At 42.2% G+C, this 20,837-nt stretch overlaps 1 protein-coding gene across 1 annotated transcript; it reads right to left on the bottom strand.

The window, feature by feature from the left end:
* Positions 1-4,829: 4,829 nt before the first annotated feature.
* On the bottom strand, positions 4,830-5,664 carry LOC310800835 (required for meiotic nuclear division protein 1 homolog; the record flags this gene model as incomplete). Its single annotated transcript, XM_083664740.1, is given in 3 exon segments — positions 4,830-5,072; positions 5,074-5,577; positions 5,581-5,664. Coding segments are annotated over 3 exon segments (831 nt in total).
* Between the last annotated feature and the right edge of the window lie 15,173 nt (positions 5,665-20,837).

Below are 20,837 nucleotides of genomic sequence, written 5' to 3'. Positions count from 1 at the left end.
GCGTTTTCTCAGATTTTTCTCTGCATCATCCCCACAACTCTAGATAGAATCTGAGGGAAAATGTAATACCATAGATTATTTATGACTGTAGCCATATTGACAACATAGAAATGAAAGCTCAAACTGACCAAATGTGTTCATATTGCTTAAAAAGCAGACTTTTTGCCATAACAGTCAGCTGTCACTGTAAAAGTCATAATAAAACTCATTTTTGGGTGGCGCCCATCTTGGAAATATGCAAATGAAAGGTCCAGACACACCCAATCATAAAGATAAGTATTCCATTGAGTTTATCATGCTCTGAAACCATGAAATAGACACCAAGTTTGCATTTCTAGCCCATCTGGTTCAAACGTTATCGCCAAAGCTATTTTCTGATAGGGGCCAATATTGAGGCGGCCATATTGGATTTCCAGCAGCAAGTTGACCGGGTTGTCCATATAGGTTGTGATCCTACTGGGTCATAGATATTATTTCTGGTGGCCAACCTTTTATGGCAGGGCAAATGCAGCATACCCCCCTTTGTCCCCTGGGTAATGCTGCAGATCTCTCTCTGGGTCTGGGACACTTTCCCTCAGCCAGCGGGTGTCAGAAGTGAACCGTTCACTTGGCCAGTGATTGGCCAGTGGTGGATTCAGTCTTCCCCAATCAGTAACAACTTTGCGATCAGACGACAGGGAAGGCCCAGCCCATTTTTCGAACCGCTCTCTCATTGGTGCTACGACCTGTCACTCATTCTGTTTCAACCCTCCTAGACCCGCCCTCAAACCCCAGAAGTGGCTGTGAAGTGCCACAGACTAATTTATGTAGTATGCGGAGCGCAGCGATACAACATAATATTTGAGTCTGGGGAGAGACTAAGGGGTGCGTGCCGTGTTTATTGATAGTGCTTAGCTAGACATATTGGGCTCTATCGTTGCAGCCGCGCAGTTTCTAGGCCGAACGCCAGCCGCAGCGCAAAGCAGTGGGCGTGGAAAGGCGCACTTGATATCTTGGTATCGGCGCTAAACTCAGCCTCAACCATTATAACCACGCCTTTTAAGCGTAAAATTATGCATTGTCCGCTCATTGGAGAATTGCAGGGAAGAGACACACGCTTGCCTTTTAAGCTCCAATTCCTGGACAAATCCGGTAAAACCAGACAAAGCCAAGGGCTCCGCCGCCCCCCCCTCCCTTCATCCGGTCTGTCTATCTCCATATATAGGCTATTATTCCATATTATTATGCTTCTCAAACCAATAACTGCAGTTAAAATACTGCAAGCATGTAAATACGCTACACTATAGCAAGACCAAAGTGAAAATAATTTCTAAATGCATCTGATAGAAAAAAATATTGCCTATGGCTGGATGTCATGAGATTAGATGGCCAGAATGATATCGTTTTATCTCTCCTCCCCCACTGCACGATGCAACATCCTCTGAATGACACCTATCACTTTTACTGGATCTGATAACTTAATTCTATTTAATTTACAGGATTTTATTATTGAGTAATAGTATTTTATTTGGCCTATATATGCGTCCCCCCCACCCCCTGCCCACAGGCTCTGACAAATATGTTCATTCTCAATAAAATCTTCAGTAATCAATCAGAGGGGCTTTAAAAGCCAGATTGGCAGCAGCTGGCGCAGTGTGATCAATATGGCAGACCAAAACCGATCCACTAAATTCACAGCTGAGGAGAAGATGGTGCTGGCGAATCAGGTGATATATCTGTCCACCATTCATTTTGAATAGCTACAAAACAACTCTTTACTTAAGTTGTTTATTCATCTATCCATTCAGGTTCAAATGTACCATCGCGCACTGTTTGGGGAGGAGAATTACCCCGCCGACGCCCCGCGCCCAGTCCTGGACCGCCTGAGTGAGCCGCCCCAGGTGGCCGTCTATGCGCTGCGCTTGTTCAGCACCTCGGACAGCTCCGCTGCCACAGACGGGGGAAACATTTGGAAATAATTATAACTTTCTATGCTTTGCACACAGAAAAAATAAATACAACAGACAATTCTGTAATGAATAGCTGTAATGAAGAGTGGGGTTTGAAGAAGCGCTACACAACAGTTGATCCAGTTTCTCTCTCTCTTTCTTTCTCTCTCCCTTTCTCTCACATTAAACGATATACATGCCTATAATGTCAATTATCTGAATGAAATAATAATACATATTAATTAGGAATATTAGTAATATTAGTAGCCTAGCTAATTTCGGGGGGGGGGGGGGGGTAATAAAACGTAGAGCTATATTACACATAAATGGGGATTATTATGATAGCCTAAACTAAATTTATGAAACTGCATTACAGCTTCACCCAAAAAGCCTGAGAAGGGTTGCAATCTTATATTCTATTGTATTCTAAAGTATTTTTTTCTATATATTGTATTCTCCATTCACTTTCCTGTCCCCGGTGCACAGAATCCTGCTTTAGGCCAGCTTTTCAAAAGCGCAAAGCGCTAAAAGTCGGCCAGGTCGGAAGATGGCTGGAAGATAGTAGTACGCCGGTATTTAGCGCCGCCACGCCCACTTCGGCGCATTCAGGGACTCCGCCACGCCCATTCGGCCTAAAGCGCATTTGGCAGCCTAAAGCCTATTGCTATTTTCCCGAAACAGGCGCAAGGCACGTTTTTTTGCGTTTAAGGCCCGTTTTAGCGCCGAAGGCCTGTGGGAGAATAGGGACCATGCTCTGTAAAGCCTTCTGAGACATGACTTGACTTAAAGCTACTTCTTTTGCAGCCAGCATTTTGGCTCCTTTAAAATCAGGTAAGTAATATGTAATTTCATCTTATAAATCTTTCAAGTTTATATGTGATAGTGAATATGAAAATAAGTGTAGTGTAAATTATTGTCTTTATTGTAAGAGCTAAGAGCACCAAACTTTCCAAAAGTTAATTACACACTGAAAGAGACCAATGGGAAAACTTATATTTATAGCAACGTTCTATAAATGTCACAACAGGTTTTGCACCAGGAAGTAAAATGTGTATCATGTTGCTTTTCAGGTGTCACTTTCTCATCCATCCAGCTAATCATGCGGCTAGGTGAGTGCACTTCCTCTTTTGAACACTAGTTGTTTTCACAGCTCCTTCTCCTGTGGTAAATTTGTATGGATTTGAGTTTATAATATTCCTCCATTACCTTTAGTGAGTTGACTTGACAAATTGATGTGGAATTTGATGGCAGAAATGTTTTCAGCTGTTCTAAGCATCACTTATAAATGTTAGGTTTTGGTATCAGTCCCTCAGAATCAAAGTGCAAAAGCTAGATTAACAGAGACACAGCATTTGACATTCAGCAATAATAAAAGGAGAAATCCATCGTAGAAGAGGAAGAGTTTGAGCAGTTTGAGTTCAGGTCCGTTCTCTCGGGGTTGATGAAAGGCATTCTGGGAAATGTAGGAAATTGCTAACTGAAGTAGAAGTAGACAAGGCAAGACAAGAAAAAATGGGCTCATGAAAAAATGTATTATACAACTTCAACACAAAATAACTCCTGGAATGTATTGAATGTCACAGATTGATGATATGTACAACTGTTGTCAGAGTTTCTCATGGTAACTCAGATCCCACTGAGTCCATTTGGGTCCCATCAGGTTTTCTTCAGTAACATCAACATCGAATTATTTGCACAGTTAAGATCTTTTTATACAAGAGATTGTGTTCCTGATCTGCTTCTACATTAATAACAAACATATAAAAAATAAGAAAAGGGCCAAGGCACCTCTTCTGATCTGAATTTGTTGAAAACTCCAACATGTTTAGGCAATATGCTTTTATCAGTGTCATCACTTCGCAGTCATATTTATTGGTTTCCTGTTAGCAAGGATGTGGAGACATCTTGCTGTTAACAATCAGAAAACGAACAAGCAAATATTTTATTCTATTCTATTAGAAAGGGAAACCACCTCAAACTATTGAATTAAAAGAGAGCGAGGTACCAGTGATTATTTTTGAATTGACTCCATTTTTATTTTTGTATCCATATTGCTTTCCTTTGTGGCTTATTTTTCTTTATTATTCTTTATTATTATTATCTTTGTCATTGTAAATTATACTTATTATGGTTATCTCCAACACTCTTGGTTTCTGATTGAAGAAGATTACTCCATTTCCTTGGAACATACATGTATATAAGTGATGACCATGATGGAGACATATTGCCTACACATTCACATGAACAAATTCAATATGAATGAGCAATAAAGGCTTTTTAACTTCTGCTTCTGCTTTAAATTCTTTCTTTCTTTCTTTTAATTATTATTAAAGACTAGTTGATCTGGTTGTTTCCATACTTTTTGTATGTTTTTTTTATATTCCCTTTAAAGAACATTCTCTTTTTAATATGAATTCCCACTGAAGTGCTTTTTTTCGGAGTTCTACGTTTTGCACAAAAGCAAAAGTTTGTCATCCTCTTCTAGCTAAGAGATCAACTAGAATGCTTGCACAAAGAAAGATAGCCCCGTCATGTTTCCAGTCTCACACATTGTGTTCACTGCCTCTTTCCTGTGTGAAGTGGGTTCCAAAAACCACAACAAACCCGTAGCTCAGCTCTAGTGTGGGTGACACCAACCAACATAACTGTATAATTACAGCCCACATAACAGACATTGGTTTGTCATGGGATGTTTAGTCTGTCAGCTGAAAGGAAGTTAGACATTAATGGGAAGATCAACTTGGTTTACCTGATGTCTTTATATCAGCTTGTGATGATAATTTGAGCATAAATGCTCCAAAAGGCCTCTCTGATTGGTGTATTATGAAACTGCATCTGAAAAACCGAGGTCTTATGTCATTGCCTATAATGTTTTTACAGACGAGTTGAGAATAAGACTGTTTAGCTGCATGTCAGAAACATAACCTCAATGGTGATAAGGATGAAGATCATCCACTCTAACCTCAAGCTGTGCTTCTCACTCAGGTGGCTCCTCATGAGGTCTGTCAACTGTGTGCAATGTTCCAGCTTCTCATTCATAACATTGACTCTGCGGTTGATGCTGAGGAACTGGCAGGTCTTGTCATAAAGCTTTTCCAGGTTTTCTCGGTCCCAGTAGAAATCAGGTGTGATGAGCAGGTCCGTCCGACCTCAGGTTTATACAGTGTCTCAGTGCAAAGAGCTCTCCTATCTTCTGCATGACCTCTGCCGAAGACAACTTCACTCTTTTACCAGACTTCAGCGTCTCTGGAATTGATTGAATTGACTCTACAAAGTTGTCTAATGACACCTCCCATATCGCCAGCTTCACTGATAAGCATAATGCATTTGAAAATGCATATTTCTCCAAAACGGCTTCATGTAGATCTATCCTGTTGCTCAGAACGAAGTTGCCACGCTCGAGCTTTGAATTTGCCTCTCCAACGGTGTAGTTGATCATTTGGTTTTCCCAGTGCACTAACGCTACTTCATATGGCTGGATCTCATGACGCTCCAATATCCTCAGCACTTTCTTCATCATTTTGTCCTCGACATTCCAGAAAACTACTGAGCCTTCCCTGAAGAAGAACATGAGGGCATCGTTGTCTGGTTTCGCTGCCATCTCTGTCAATATCACCAGCGCATTTGAGGCATCTCTAGGTAAATCCACCTAATGGAAACCATGGTTGATCAAGTCATGGCAAAGCGTTGGCAAATGATACTGATCTGCTGTTGCAAAGGCAATACACTGCATCATATCCTTGTCCTCATCCTGGGAAGGCTGGTTGGTTCTGGATGGTTGTTTCGTTCTCAGCCCATTGGGAACCCTCTTTCCAGGAATTGTCACTGGTTTCAAACTGGATTTTAAAACTGATTTGATGAGGTTTGTTGAATACGGGCGCTCTTGTCTACTCCTACAGCTAGTCTGCACCCAAGGGTCAGCCAAGGAGCTTCTGAAACGTCTTAACCCATAGTAACAGCTCCTTGGACACATCCTTGAGGCAGGCCAGGTGGAAAGAGTCATAGGTTGGGATTCATACGCGTGTCCCTGAGTAGGATGGGAGAGGCTGGCCGAAGCAAACAGGCAGACCTGCCTCCTGTCCACTGGCCGCTGAACTCCCAGTCTGAACCACAAGGTCCGGAGAAGCATCTTCAGATGGACAAGTCAAGCTTTACAAAAGACAAACGTTTGCTCGAACTGTCACGCGCGTAATGGTAAAAAAAAAAAAAAAAAAAAACCACCTCTTACCAACATCTTCTCATTTCTATTGTCCTCGTGTTGCAGCGGCAATATGTATGGTCACTCACAACCCTGTTGTCCATCATGTCAACTGAACTGGCATTTCTTGCTCTATTGGGCATTAAGCCCAAGAGCGCAATACATGCCAATTGAGTGACTTCTTCTTTTTTGGGAGCCAGAGAGTCAGTTTCTTCCACGCGTTTACGTTTTTCATTCCTCATCCGAATGCGTGCACTTTGTCTGACAGGGGCAATGGTCCGTTCAAGTCGTTCTGTTGCTTGCCGTTTATGTGATGGTCCACGGGGCACGTCATCCAGTTGGTCACCACAGGCAACATCCTCAGCCTCCGCTTCTGGAATAAAGATATAAGAATAAAGATTATTTATCTTTCAAACAGTGTCGTAGATCTAATATGAGCAAAACCTATAAAAAAAAATCACAGCTATGTTCATTTCCAAAGGTTTGTGGAAATGGACAATTTCCATAACTCTTCCAGGCTTGGAAAACACAGGCAGCTGGAATCCTCTTCAGTGTATTTTCCCGACCCCACCGATTTCCCCCCCATTTTCTCCCAAACTGTACTTGGCCAATTTCCCCCTGCTGCTGCCCCCTCTGCCGATCTGGGGAGAGCCGTAGAGTAGCACCGTGCTTCCTCCGACACATGAACAGTTGCCAGCCGCTTCTTTTCACCTGACAGCGGGGAGCATCACCGGCAAGACGTAGGATCACGCTATTCCCACCAGTTCCCTTCCGCCCCGACCGACCAGAGGAGGCACTAGTGCAGCGACCAGGACACATACACCTAATCCGGCTTCTCACCCGCAGACACAGCCAATTTTGCCTGTAAAACGATTTGGTGGACCTGGAATTGACACAGGGCAGCGTCCTCCTCCAATACGTCGATGACATCATGATCGCAGCACCGACCGAGGAGCAATGCAAGACAGACCAGGGCTCAACTATGGGGGTAAAATGGTGTCAGATCAGCTGTAAATGGACAGATTATGATTCACAAATAGATAGTACAATCTGTAAACACATAACACGATCCACAAATGTGAAACCCAACTCACAAATATATTTAAAATCCACAAACACACACACCATGATCCACAAATGTGAAACACAACTCACAAATATATTTAAAATTCACAAACACACACATCATGATCCACAAATAGAATTCAGTGACTTGTATTTCAAAACCAGAATTTCTGTTTGTAGATTGTTTCGCATTTGTTTTCAGAGTTTTGACACTATTGTACCGCTGTTTTATGGTGTAATTTTCTACAAATGCACTCTTCACAATTTGCAAACAAACACAGTCTAACTTGTATTTTCAAACCACTGTTTCCAGACACACATACAAATGATTATGATTCACAAATAGATAGTACAATCTGTAAACACATAACACGATCCACAAATGTGAAACCCAACTCACAAATATATTTAAAATCCACAAACGCACACACCATGATCCACAAATGTGAAACACAACTCACAAATATATTTAAAATTCACAAACACACACATCATGATCCACAAATATAATTCAGTGACTTGTATTTCAAAACCAGAATTTCTGTTTGTAGATTGTTTCGCATTTGTTTTCAGAGTTTTGACACTATTGTACCGCTGTTTTATGGTGTAATTTTCTACAAATGCACTCTTCACAATTTGCAAACAAACACAGTCTAACTTGTATTTTCAAACCACTGTTTCCAGACACACATACAAATCATGTGCAATGCACAGTGTTCAAGTCTCAAATCTGTTTGCACATCAGTGTGTGTGTGTGTGTGGATCGCTATGCTAGGTCTTCAAGTGTTGAATTAGTGTTTGTACATCACAGCCTGTGTGTGGAATGCATTGCATTTGTCTACAAATCGTTTTGACACTCTTGTTGCGCAGATAAAATCCACAAATGTAATCAGCCAATGAGGGGGATCGCTTGCAATGGGATGTCCCGCCTCCTTGATAACCCCTCCAAAATAAAAGCACCAGGCTTGTGCCTGTCTGTCTGGCCGGCCGGCCGCTCCCTCATGCAGGAGATGAAGTGGAGAGAAACATGATGGTGCCTGCAGACTGCAGAGACTGGGTGTTATGTTAGTGCTTGGAATGACCACTAACACGTATGCATTCAACAGGGAATGTCCATCTATATTTTCGGCTTGGTTCCACTCTTCTTCGTTTCTGATCTCCCACTCTACTCCTTTACTAGCAGTGCCCTCTAGCGTCAGCAGGCTGTAACAGTCATGCCATTTACATGCAGCAAAAGATAATCCAAACACAACTAGCTAGGCAACATATAATGTACTACTTTATGCACGTGGTGGGGTGCGGCTGTGCGGGGGACCCCCAGGGGTCCCCGCAAAAAGGGTAATAATTTGTTTTCACTAGAATTCAATTATTATATTGCAGAGAATATTATATTGCAGGGAAAGTAGTAACGTTAATTATGGCCAGATGCTCAGTGGTGGTCTAAAGTTAAAGGTTAGAGATGCAAGCTTGTGACAGTCGTCGGTCAAGATAAATCTGGGTGGGGAAAGTGAAAAAGTAGTGCTTTCCCCCTCCATTACCACCACTGAGGTGCCCTTGAGCAAGGCCCTTAACCCCACCTGCTCCAGTGGAGCTCCTCAGTAACCATCAGATCATATTGTGGTTGTACTGTACAATAGCTTCCAAGTGTGAATGTGTGTGTCGTCAACAGGGCACCCCTGAAAAATAATAGTTGATCTCACTGAGACTCCCCATGTATAAAGGTAAAAGTGATTCTCAACCTTTTTCAAGGAAGCCTAATTCAAAATTATGCATTACAGACCCCCCCCCCCCCCCCCCACAATGAGGCTTTCTCTCGGACCCAAATCTGATATTTTTCTGTTGTTAGACATGATTTTGTCCAGATTCCATTACTATCTACTGCCAGCTACAATGTAGGTAGAGAACAGTAGTCATTCTTCTCCGTAACTTCTTGGAAATGAAATAATGCTGAAGTTTAACAATTCACCAAACTGCTGGTGACACTCTCAAGGACCCTACGTTGAACCATTTGATCATGTGACTCTAGTTCATTTGCATTTGACCTCAGACAAGACACTTTCAAGTCTGAAATGTACCTAGATTTGCCATCATGAAATGAACACAACAGCTTTTAATGTTTGTTTTGATATATAAAAGGATTCATATATACATGCTGTGGAATACCCTGCCAGCAGTAATTAAGGGCTGTAGTACCCTCAGAGGTTTTAAATCCACCATTAAGAAGTGGCTGAGAGAGGGTCAGTCCTGCGGCCACCTATGTCATTGGTGTGGCCTCATATACTGTCTCTTTCTGTGCTGTTATTTATTACCATTTGCCAATGTGTGATTTTAGTGGATTGCTATCTACCTCTATGTGTTCTATTTTTACTGTTATGCGCATTGTATACTGTATGTAGTATCTTGCTAATAGTATCATTTTTTGGCATGTATCTTGATTGTTCACACATTAGGATTTTCCTTGAATTGCTGTATTTGATATGTACTGTGTGCACACAGGACTCTGTGTGCCCAGGGACTACAGATGCAAATTAGCTTTTAGCTATCTCTGGTGCAATATATTTAGTGTACTGTCCCTGCTTCAATAAACAATAAAGATAAAGATATAAAAAAAAAAAAAAAACTCTCGTAACGGACAAGCCCGTCTTTTATTGTCACACGAACACCACAATGCATGCATGCGGCCACAACACACTCATGCTGACGGTGGCCGGTGAAAAGTGTCCTCTGCATTTAACCCACCCAGGCATGTCCTTTCCTCCGAGGGGCAGGCCAGGAGCAGTGGTTGCTTTCTCGTACAGCGCCCGGGGACCAACTTCGGATGTTGTCGTCACTGGTCGGATGACGATGACGATCTGATCTTCTGCATGTTTTTAGTGGGGGGGGGGGGGGGGGGGTTATATACGGAGGAACCCCCTGGGGGGTACGGGGAGAACATGCAAACTCCACAGAGAGAAAGGCCCTTACGACGAGATAACCCACCTGGGCAGTAGGCACTGAAGATATGGGGGGGAACACAACCACAGCGCTCACAGTGTCCTAGGCGAGAATCGAACTCAGGACCCTCTAACTGTGAGGCGACAGCGCTACCGACTGCGCCACCGTACCCAGTATTAAAGTATTGACATCACTTTCTTCAGACCACCTTTGAAACTACAAACCACCTGAGATGACGGCATGTGCTCTTGTCCTGTTGGAGAAAGTTTGCATCTAGCTGCATTAGATCAGACAGCTCATTTCATTACACTGGGTACACATTTTTTATACGATTTAAATTTTATTGAGCAGGGCTCCCACACCACCTTCCAACATGAAATTCAAGGACTTCTCGAGGCCCAATTCCCCAAATTAAAGGACCCAACATGGCATAGTTTTGGGACACAGACCAAGGTTAATTATTGTTACAACACTGATACTTTTTTTTATAATGAGAACAGAAGCTCACAAACAATTAAAAAGAGCCTTGATTAGCCATCAACCCTTTCGAGCAGTGACTCAACAAACAGCACTGTGTTCAGGTAAATGTCCATGCCCAGGGAGTCTGAAGGTCCCATAGGGTCAATAGTTAACCTCAGCTGCTCCATCTGCTCAGCATTCAGAGGGCTTTGCAGAATGGGAACAGTCACCCTGGAGTGCAGATTTTCTGGATGGATGATGTCCTCCTCCCAGTCAATAACCGGAATAAGATACTCCTGAAATACAGTATAAAGAAATAAAGCCTTCCATTACAATACTACAGTTAATACTCAACTCATCAACCACTACATTGTTTCTCATTTCTTTACATTAACATACATACATACACTTAGTAAATAATCATGGTAATCTGCTTTGGCCTGTGGGATCATTGTTCTACTTGTTCCAAGTGTTTACTTCCTTACTGAAAGAGCCCCCCCCCCCCCCCCCCCCCCCACCCACACCACCACTGTAGTACAGCTATAAACAAGTTCATTATTATGATCATCATCTGCTGGAGCAACTACCTCCACGACCCGACCCCGGATAAGTGGTTGAAGATTGATGACATTGAATACACGTATACAAATTGTATGTTATGGGTTCTTGCTCATTATTCATGACAGAAATATTACAACTGGTTTCTTTTCTTCTTTCAAAACACCAGAAAAGGTTAATTTGTGTCATTGTCATCATGGAAAAGTACCTCTGCATTGTCTGGCTCTGTAATGGGATTTTGCAGTCGACCAACATCCCACAGCTGGTTTGGTGTGAGGTTCTGCTCTGTTCGTATTGGGTGGTTGTCCCATCCCTCAACAAAGATGTCCAGATAGTTTTGCAGATGGGGCAGGAACACATAATGACAGGCGAAAATGTGTGTGGTGCTGCTGATGTCCAGGTGGCCTTCATCTTCCAACATGTGAAGTGTGTTGTAAAACACGTTGGTCACTGCCATCCACACATCTCGCCACAGCCTCTCAATCCTGAGTTGTGACATTCAATTAAGTAAGAATATTATGAACTGTAATTATGAATATGTGAAAATGTCTTTATGGGCTGCATTAACTAATTAATAAAATAAGTTATTGCAATAAGCTTACCGCTGGTTGTGGACACTTTTGCCTGCAATGAAGCTTCCATTCTCTGGCCCTCGAATGGACATCATCAGGCGTGCCACTGCCACATTCTCAACACCGTGGTCTGCTCTTACTCTGCAAACATTAAATCATTGATTATAATCCAACCTAGTCTAGTGTTCAAAGATCATTGTTTCAGCCACAATGTGCCACATAGGTTAGCCTTGTGGTCCGAGGACCCCACTTTGAGAGGGTCAGGCTCAGGTTATTGAGGGGGTTCCAGGGCATCCCCAGCAAAAAGGGAAATAATTTATTTTTTTCACTATAATTACATTGATACAGTAAATATCACACTGGCCTCCCATATTTTGCTCATGGGTTTCACACTGTAATAAACAGCTAAAAGCAAAAGATCTTATCAGATGTGGGACCCTGGCACAATCAAATGGGGGTCCATGGCATAATTTGTGTCAGTTTAATGGTCCTCGATGTGAAAAAAGCTTGAGCTGGCTAAACTGGCTAACTAGTATAGCCCCTTTTAGAGTGGCCCAAAAAGCCACTAATATCTACAAACTACTGGCTTTTTATTTTGTCTAAAAGTTACTAAGCCATCAGGCGATAGATTGACCCTCAAACATACCCGGCTGATTATCGCATCAGCTGTGAACGGCTGCCGATATAAAGAGCACACCCACTTGAAACGGTATGTTTTGCACCTTGATAATGACATCAGTGCTTCCCAAATGCTAAAATCTGACTTTCTTAAGGGTTAATTAATTACTTTAAATTGTCTTTGTATCATGTCCAATGGAACCCAAATGATGGAATATGCCAACAGAAAAAAGAAAAAAAGCATCTCTCCTACCATGAGACATTTAGTGCATGAGCGTCAGGCGTCAAATCAGCCAGAATGTAAAAGTTGGGCTTCCAAAATAAAACCTGTATTGAAACATTAACCTTAATATTATTATTATTATTAGATATATTATTGTTGTGAGAAATGCTTTACAACCACAGTATCTCTCCATATATAATCTTAACATCACAAGTATTTTGATACAAGGTTTCGGTTTCATTCATTGAAATAATTATCTCCAAAGGTGAGAATTTGAATGCCTTTTATTCTGAAAGTAAATCATGGTATTTCCGTTATTTTCCGTAGTCTGGCTTAACTGTCGCTGTTTTGGCACAGGCCAAATATTACTGTTGTATATGTTTCCGAAGTAAAAGGTAAGGTTAGTTTCTGTAATGTTACATTGATTATATTGATTAACTGTTTGTCAGTATTGTAACCATATCATGGCATTGCCACAGTTTATGTATTGGAGACAATGTCACATCAATCTACTGGTTAGTGTTGAGGTTGCCTCCAGGCTGCAGCCATAGTGAGTTCATGCACTGAAAGGCCCGCTGTGTGGCAAGCAGCTGAGAGGCAATGTGAAAGATTAAAAGGCATTCACCCCAGGCTGCTTTCCCATGTTACAAAACAGTTTTTATAAGCAGTACTTTTGACGTAATTTTTTTTTTTTTTTTAATAGTAGAACAGTCTAAAATAATAGTATGAACACACAAAAACACAGGTAAACAGTAATCAGGGGTGCTAGATAGGATTGGAGAAAGCCTTCAGGTGGGCAGCTCTACGAAGGCCAGAGTTGGAGATCTATGAAATAGCCTCTTCAAATGAGTAATTTAAACATGCAACAATTGACTTCACCTCTTTGTGGTCCACGTCCTCTGGCATGGACACCAGTCGTTTCCCCAGGCCAGCCTGCATCAGTCTTAGGGGTAACTGATGAAGGGCCGGGGAGGACACAAAGAGTGAATGTAAGGAATTTGACAGATGCCCTGAGATGTTGAAAACCTCCTCTTCCCCTTAATCTGCTTTCTGTCGAATATGGCAGGAAATTGCCTAGGCAGAGAGATGAAAAATATGAATAGACAAATTAAATGATTATCAATGACCTTTGCATGCATGGAACGTCATGGCTCTTTTACTTGTGGAAAGCTGGCATAAAAGCACTTTGTGTAAAAACGCTAGCTTATTCGTGGGCCTTCCTAACAGCAACAACACGGGATCCATGTAAAAAAAATGTTGAAGGCATGCTTGGGCTATGCAAATAAACTAGACTCAATGTTATTTTCTCATGGAAAAAAGTGTGAAGGTTACTACCTGGTCATCTCCCGCTGCACCCAGGTTTCCAGGCTCTGATCGTGACTGGAGGGGGAGGAGGTGGGTACACTTCTTGCTGGGCCCAAACTAGCAATAATGTATATTTTGAAGTAAATGTTATTATAATCATCAAGAAGTTTAACTTACAAAGAACAGTTTTTATCATAGTTGCCCAAGTTCCCCAACTAACAATCTCAAATTATGATTTAGTAAGCTGTGAAGTTATAATACCTGGTCATTGATCGCTGCTGCTGCATCCTCAACATTGTCGATGGGGAGGGTGGAGTATTTTGAGTGGGAGAGTGAGTGGGAGTCATGTTTCTATTGAGCAAGTGGAGAAGATTGACCACTGCTGACTCCACCTGCTGTTCATGGGATAAAAATGTAATTTCCTGTAAGGACTCAATTTATTGTAAACCCTTGCATCTAAAATATGGCAACAACATTCCTCGGTGCAGCCACATCTATGCGACGTTTGACGCGGGCTGACGCTGCTGCCCATCCAGTTTGTATTGGAACATGCTGCTCGACGCCTCGCAAAGCATGCTGGGAGACCAGACGACGCGTAGCAGGCTTGTGAAGCGACAGTGGGCAACAGAGGGGGCGGGGTGGAGTTTGACAAAGTACAAAGCTAGCCAATTGAGCTCGTCCTAGGACCTACCCTACCCTTCCTGTCCTCTTCCACTTCCTCTCTAACACCAATTTTCAAAGAAGAAAAGTAAATCTAGCAGCAGCTAGCTTGGGAGCTAGCTGCTGCTTCCGGATTTCCACGTCCACCAAGCGACAAGCGTCCATACAGCCAAGCGTCAGCCCGCGTCAAACGACGCGTAGATGTGGCTGCACCGTAAGAGGGAGCAGGATGTTGGTAAACAAACGGCTTCAACAGACTTCCAGGTGCAACTGCTGTTTGTTTTAAACAGCAGTTAATGTGAAACCATGCCCTCTTTGAACTATAACTACTCCTTCATACTTTAAGATAGAAACTCCATTTAAAGTTTAAACGAGTCAGCACTTTTAGGATTCTATGATCTTAAGCCGAGTGCCCCCCCCCCCGCCCATTTTCTAATTCACAATGAAAACTAACGTTGAATAAAGGTTGACTGAGCTCCAGCTAAATTGTCCAATATCGCCGCCTGCTCACTCAACACACACTTCTATGTACTTAACTGCATTTACCAAACACTTACTCAACTCCTCTCTTGGCATTGGGTAAGCATTAAAAGCAGAAACAGCATTCAGGTTAGAGAAATTAATAATTTATTCAATATTCTGTTTCATTTCATTTTTATTAGGAACCACTCACCTCTAGATGGCTCAATAACCACCATGACATGCATATCCTGCCCCTCCTGCTTCAGTGCAGGGATCAGCTTAGCTGGAACTCTGGAGGTGGGGTCCCTAAAGCAGGGGTGTCAAACATACGGCCCGGGGGTCAGAACCGGCCCCCCAAAGGGTCCAATCCGGCCCACAGGATGACTTTGCAAAGTGTGACATTTACTCTGAGAAGTCAGTTTTTCAAGCCCAAGATTTGACACCTAATATTGAGGCACTTGTGAAGGCTAAGAGGTAGCAGGTTTCAGGAGCAAGTTACAATACAAAGTGGCCTCTTCATGTTATTCATAACTAAATAAATGGTGAACTATTTTCCATACCGTTGAATATAGAGAAGTGCACAGTTGCCGTTAATTGCAATGCATAAGTTACAGACATTAGATAGGTGCCAGGCTGTGGGAGGTGTGTCCACTGGGTTGCTGGAGAAAACAACATTATATTAATAAACACACTGGGAACGGCTGCTTTCACTGACAACGCTGAAGAAGGCCTGTTTGGCTGAAACATCCGTTGTAGCTGTCAAATGCCCAGAGATGATGGATTAAAACTTTAAAAGGACATTCAAGTGTGCTGGCTGTTCTCTCCTACCAGTGATGTGATCAGGCCTCTTAGTTCTAGTTAGAAGATGGGCAGCTGAGTCCTGTACGGTCGGTAGACGTTTTAAGTTTTTTATTTTTTTATTGTTATTACTAAGACACAAGAAAAGGCTGTTGCAGTAGTCAAGGCACGAGGAGATACAAGTATGTACAACAGCTTCTGCAAAATTGAAAATAGATCAATTTTTGCAATATTTCTAATGTGATAAATGACTGGACAAGCTTTGTGATGTGTTGCTTAAAGCAGAGGTTCTCAAAAGTTTTTCAGCCAAGGACCCCTTACAAGATAGAAAATATACCGGGGACCCCCTCATTCTGATTTGTGATTTTGGGCTAAGCTTAATTGTTTCCACGTTAACGTGCTTGACTCTTAATTTGATAGGTTTGTTATTAGAATGTAATCCATGAACCATTTTAGATTTAAAGCATAAACTATTTTTGTTGAACTATGAAGACTTGCAAAAATATATATATATTTTTTTTTATTACATTACATTTACATGACGTCATTTAGCAGATGCTTTTGTTTTGTCCAAAGCGACTTACAATATCACAATTTGTCAACAGTACAGAAAACCACTATGCAACACAATCAATGAAAGCCAAGATATTTTGATAGACTAGCACCATGTAGGAAGTAGTTTGAGAAGGAATAAGTAACATGTAGCATTTTATTTAAAAAAAAAAAATATATATATATATATATATATATATATTTTTTTTTTATTTTAACCTGAAAACTTCCGCGGACCCCCATTTGAGAACCACTGGCTTAAAGCATACATTGCTATCAAACAGGACACCAAGATTATTTGCAAGTTGCAGCAAGCTTAAGACATCCCAATCTGGGCACCCAGTCTGACAACTAGTAAGTGGAATCGAATCGTTGACAGATGAATCATCATCGAATCGAATCGTGAGGTCAGGAAAGATTCACAGACCTACTGACATCATGTTAGACTTTGATTACTCAACTATTAAAGTGTTATACAAGACCTTTGATATCAGAGACACCATTTAAAAGTCAAAGCCGCACCTCAACGTCAGAGTCCATACTTGAACTTGTTCCAACGCTGTCTCTGGCCATGTGGTCCTCAGGGGGCTGATGTGTAAGAGAGGAGACAATAGGTAGCAATAGTTTAAATGGGTGTTTCATTTGAATCATTATGAGAGTAGACATGAAATAAAACAGTGAGTGAACCTACTTTTTCAGGTTCAATGTTCAACCTCCCCTCTTCCTCATCGCTGTCATCTCCAGTGTGTCCACTGGGTTGCTAGGAAAACAAAATGAAACGAAATAACAATTTATATACAAAACTCTATATTTGGGTTTTCAGCACACCTTGTTTCTTCTGGTCTAGCTCTGGACCTCTCAGAGCTAGACCATGATTTCTGAGCTGTTAAATGCTGACGCACCTCAACGTCAGAGTCCATACTTGAACCTGTTCCAACGCTGTCTCTGGCCATGTGGTCCTCAGGGGCCTGATGTGTAAGAGAGGAGACAATAGGTAGCAATAGTTTAAATGGGTGTTTCATTTGAATCATTATGAGAGTAGACATGAAATAAAACAGTGAGTGAACCTACTTTTTCAGGTTCAATGTTCAACCTCCCCTCTTCCTCATCGATGTCATCTCCAGTGTGTCCACTGACTTGCTAGGAAAACAAAACAAAACAACAATTTATATAGAAAACTCTATTTGGCTTTTAGGCACACCTGATGTCTTATGGTCTTCATGGTCTAGCTCTGAGAGGTCCTGGACCCTCAGAGCTAGACCATGATTTCTGTTACACGCCGACGCACCTCGATGTCAGAGTCCATACTTGAACAAGGGGCACTTTCTCTGCCTGTGTGGTCATCAAGCCACTGCTGAGGGGACTTGGGGAGAAAATAATAGGTGGCGTAGCTCAACACAGTAATTTAGTTCAATGAATCAGGACCTCGTCACCTATACAGTGACCTTTAAAATTGTCCAGCATGTACAAATGTGATCTTACCTCTGGATGATTCCAGACCTTGCCATCTTCAATCAAATCAGAATCCGAGCTGTATAGATGTTGGTTATTGCAGTTTAATAGATACACATCTCTAATAATCTATAAACAAAAGGGGACATTCACACCAAAAGTGTTTTTTTCAGTCAGAACGCTATGAAAATCATGTTGAGAGCGCTTCCGTTGTGCACAAAACAGCGCGCGGAGCGGGTTTTTTTGCGCTTTGTTTTATTTTCCCCTGTAGTCACGTGCAGTACACTTTTGGGCACAAGGACCACACGGACGGCAGCCAGCTGGTTTTGTCTGTTTGATGTTGTTCACTGTCAACATGAAAGCCAGATTATTGATTTTCAGCTTTAAAACGCCCAGAGCCCCCCGCCAAAAAAACGAGATGCCACCAGCATTTAAACGCCAGGTGCGATCCTTGAAAGAGGAGCACGTTTAGTGCGTCCTTACATAGAGAATGAATTGCAGAAAGGTGCTGGCAGCTCCAAAAACTCTTTTGGTGTGAATGTCCCCTAAAAGGGACTTTTTTTTTAACTCATATTTACCTGTCTCCACCAACATTGGGATCTGAAATAAAGTCAATAATATTTTGTTAAGTGAAACTCACAAATACACATGTTCAACCCCACATATTTATAATACGGTAAATAGGGATGCATGATATATTGGCAAATGTATCTGTATGAAAGACATTATTTTTCCCCAATTCACATGCCGCTCCTACGCTTTCAGGTGGAGGCGCCCAGAGGAACGAAAGGCGTACAACAATTACCCACCAACCCGCGTTCACAACTTTCACATCGGAGGCGCAGATCCCATTTTACGGCTTTCAAGGCCGGTGTGAAAGAGGCTACAGTGTTTACATGTGTTTTTCAGTATATACAAAATGTGGTTATCGGTATCGGCCAAAATTGTCATATCAGTACATCCCTATATTTAAATCTTTAGCACTTTTCAAATACACATTTACTCACATTTAGCTGCACACCAATGCAACCAAATGTGTTACTAGTACTACTGCTGCTAAGAGGGGGAGAATTTTAGCTGGCATTAGCCTATTTCACATCCCACCCAAATCACCGATTTTGTGTCTAAAAGCAGGAAGTAAAACGGGTGCAAGCAAGATATTGATTAGCACTGGAACACCTAAATGGATTGGAAGTTGGAAACCCTCATTAGTGTTCTGCTTGCACCTGCTTTGCTTCCTGCTTTTTAGCCCCCATTCACACAGGACGCCGAAGTAATGCTCAACCAACGCTGAACCCACAAGTTTCATTTAGGCGTCCTTGTTAACAGGCGAGGCCGTTCAAACCCCCCACACGCGTGTCACGCTGAAGCCTCGCTGAAGCCTCGCTGAAGCCACGCTCACGCCTTGCTCAAGCGATCGTTCAGGATTCACGCCTATTTTCCAAGCGTGAAGCTTGAAGCTGCCATGCTGCCCAGGCATGAAGTCAATGGGATTTGTGGGCGTGTTCAAGGCGCGCCGAGGAGGTGCTGAGAGGAAAAGAGAAGGCTTCTTGTGTGAACGGTTAGGTGTCAGTTCAGCGTGTGCCTGCTTCAAGCTTCAGTTCTACTTACGTTCGGCATCCTGTGTGAACAAGGGCTTAGACACAAAATGGGTGATTTGGGTGGGATTTGAAATAGGCTAATGGTAGCAAGGCAGGTTGCTAGATTTCAAAACTGACTGGCTAAGTTTGGCTATAAACGTCCACTTTCTACCACTACCATTACCAATTTTCTCCATACGGTATTTAGTGGTCCGGGGTAAGGGCGTGTTGTCATCTCGCAAATATCGTCTGTACATCCTCCTCTTCTTTTGAGACGGCACGTTGTCATCTTGCAGATGTCGTCTGTACATCCTCCTTTTCTTATGAGGCGGCTCCATTTTAAAGGACGTTATGCCCAAGCACCCTAAAAAGAAGGAGAAGACATCATCACATTACAGTATTCCAATTTTGCATTGGGGCCAGTTCTATTGAAGAGAATGGGGCGGGCAGAGTAAATCCCACTATAAACCGTCATCTGTGTTGTTTCCCCTTTGAATTCTTCCACCAGATTAAAGAAAACACATTACTGATTTGTTGGGCTCCAAACAGTTTCAGGGGAGGCTCAGTGAATGGAAGTGGAAAAAAAGTATTACATTAGTTATTATTACATAAGTTATCAAAGGGAGATCACATAGAATACCGTCAATGAATGTGTGTGGTTTAGTTATAGAGATTCAGAGTCAGACAGACCTTTTCTATGTATTTTGTGTAGCCTGAAGTATACTTATGATGGGGGGGGGGGGGGGGGGGGGGGGCTTTATCCAAGCTTTGTCTGAGGGGAGGCCCACAGACTCAGACTTTGAAAACCCCTGCATTACACCAATAATGCACAGCTCAATAACGTTATTCACATGTGTGTATTTAACAGTTTTCAACATTGACACCTAATCTTGATTCACTTTAGTTCACAGTCTGAACCATCTGTGGCATCAGGAATGCTTGTTGGAGCTCATATGAATCTTCAAAGAAAATGTTTGTTATAATGTTTGGTGGAAGCGTTTTTCAGTCAATGATCATGAAACGGTACAGATATGACAGTTTATAGTGGGACTTACCCTGTCTGCTCAATTCACATCAATAGAACTGGCCTCAAAGTCTGGCCCCAATGCAAATTTCAAACACTGAGCATTGATGACTGTATATCGTCATGAGTTACTTTTTCTTCTGTCTGTTCGTGGGGAGCGCGTGAGTGTTGATAGTACCAGGACAAAATCTGATTGGTTCTCTTGTTGCGCCAATCCATAATTGTCTCTTTGTGCAGTGGGGCGCGAGACGAAGCGGGAACATTGACTTTTGTATTGCTGTCAGTCAGAGCGAACTAGACTGCGGTAGGTTAACTTATTATCAGAAAGAAAGCTGCCACCACCATGCTGTATGTACTCATAAAATGGATAAACGAAGGCAAGGTTAGTTTAGGATTAGAGACCTATGTAAAAGACAAAAGAATGCTTTATGACCCAAAGAGAATTGGCT

Source organism: Poromitra crassiceps, assembly GCF_964638095.1.
Source record: "Poromitra crassiceps genome assembly, contig: HAP1_SCAFFOLD_97, whole genome shotgun sequence".
NCBI classification, from domain to species: domain Eukaryota; kingdom Metazoa; phylum Chordata; class Actinopteri; order Beryciformes; family Melamphaidae; genus Poromitra; species Poromitra crassiceps.
The sequence above is the reverse complement of the archived record's forward strand: the minus strand, read 5'-3'. Positions and strand labels throughout refer to the sequence as shown.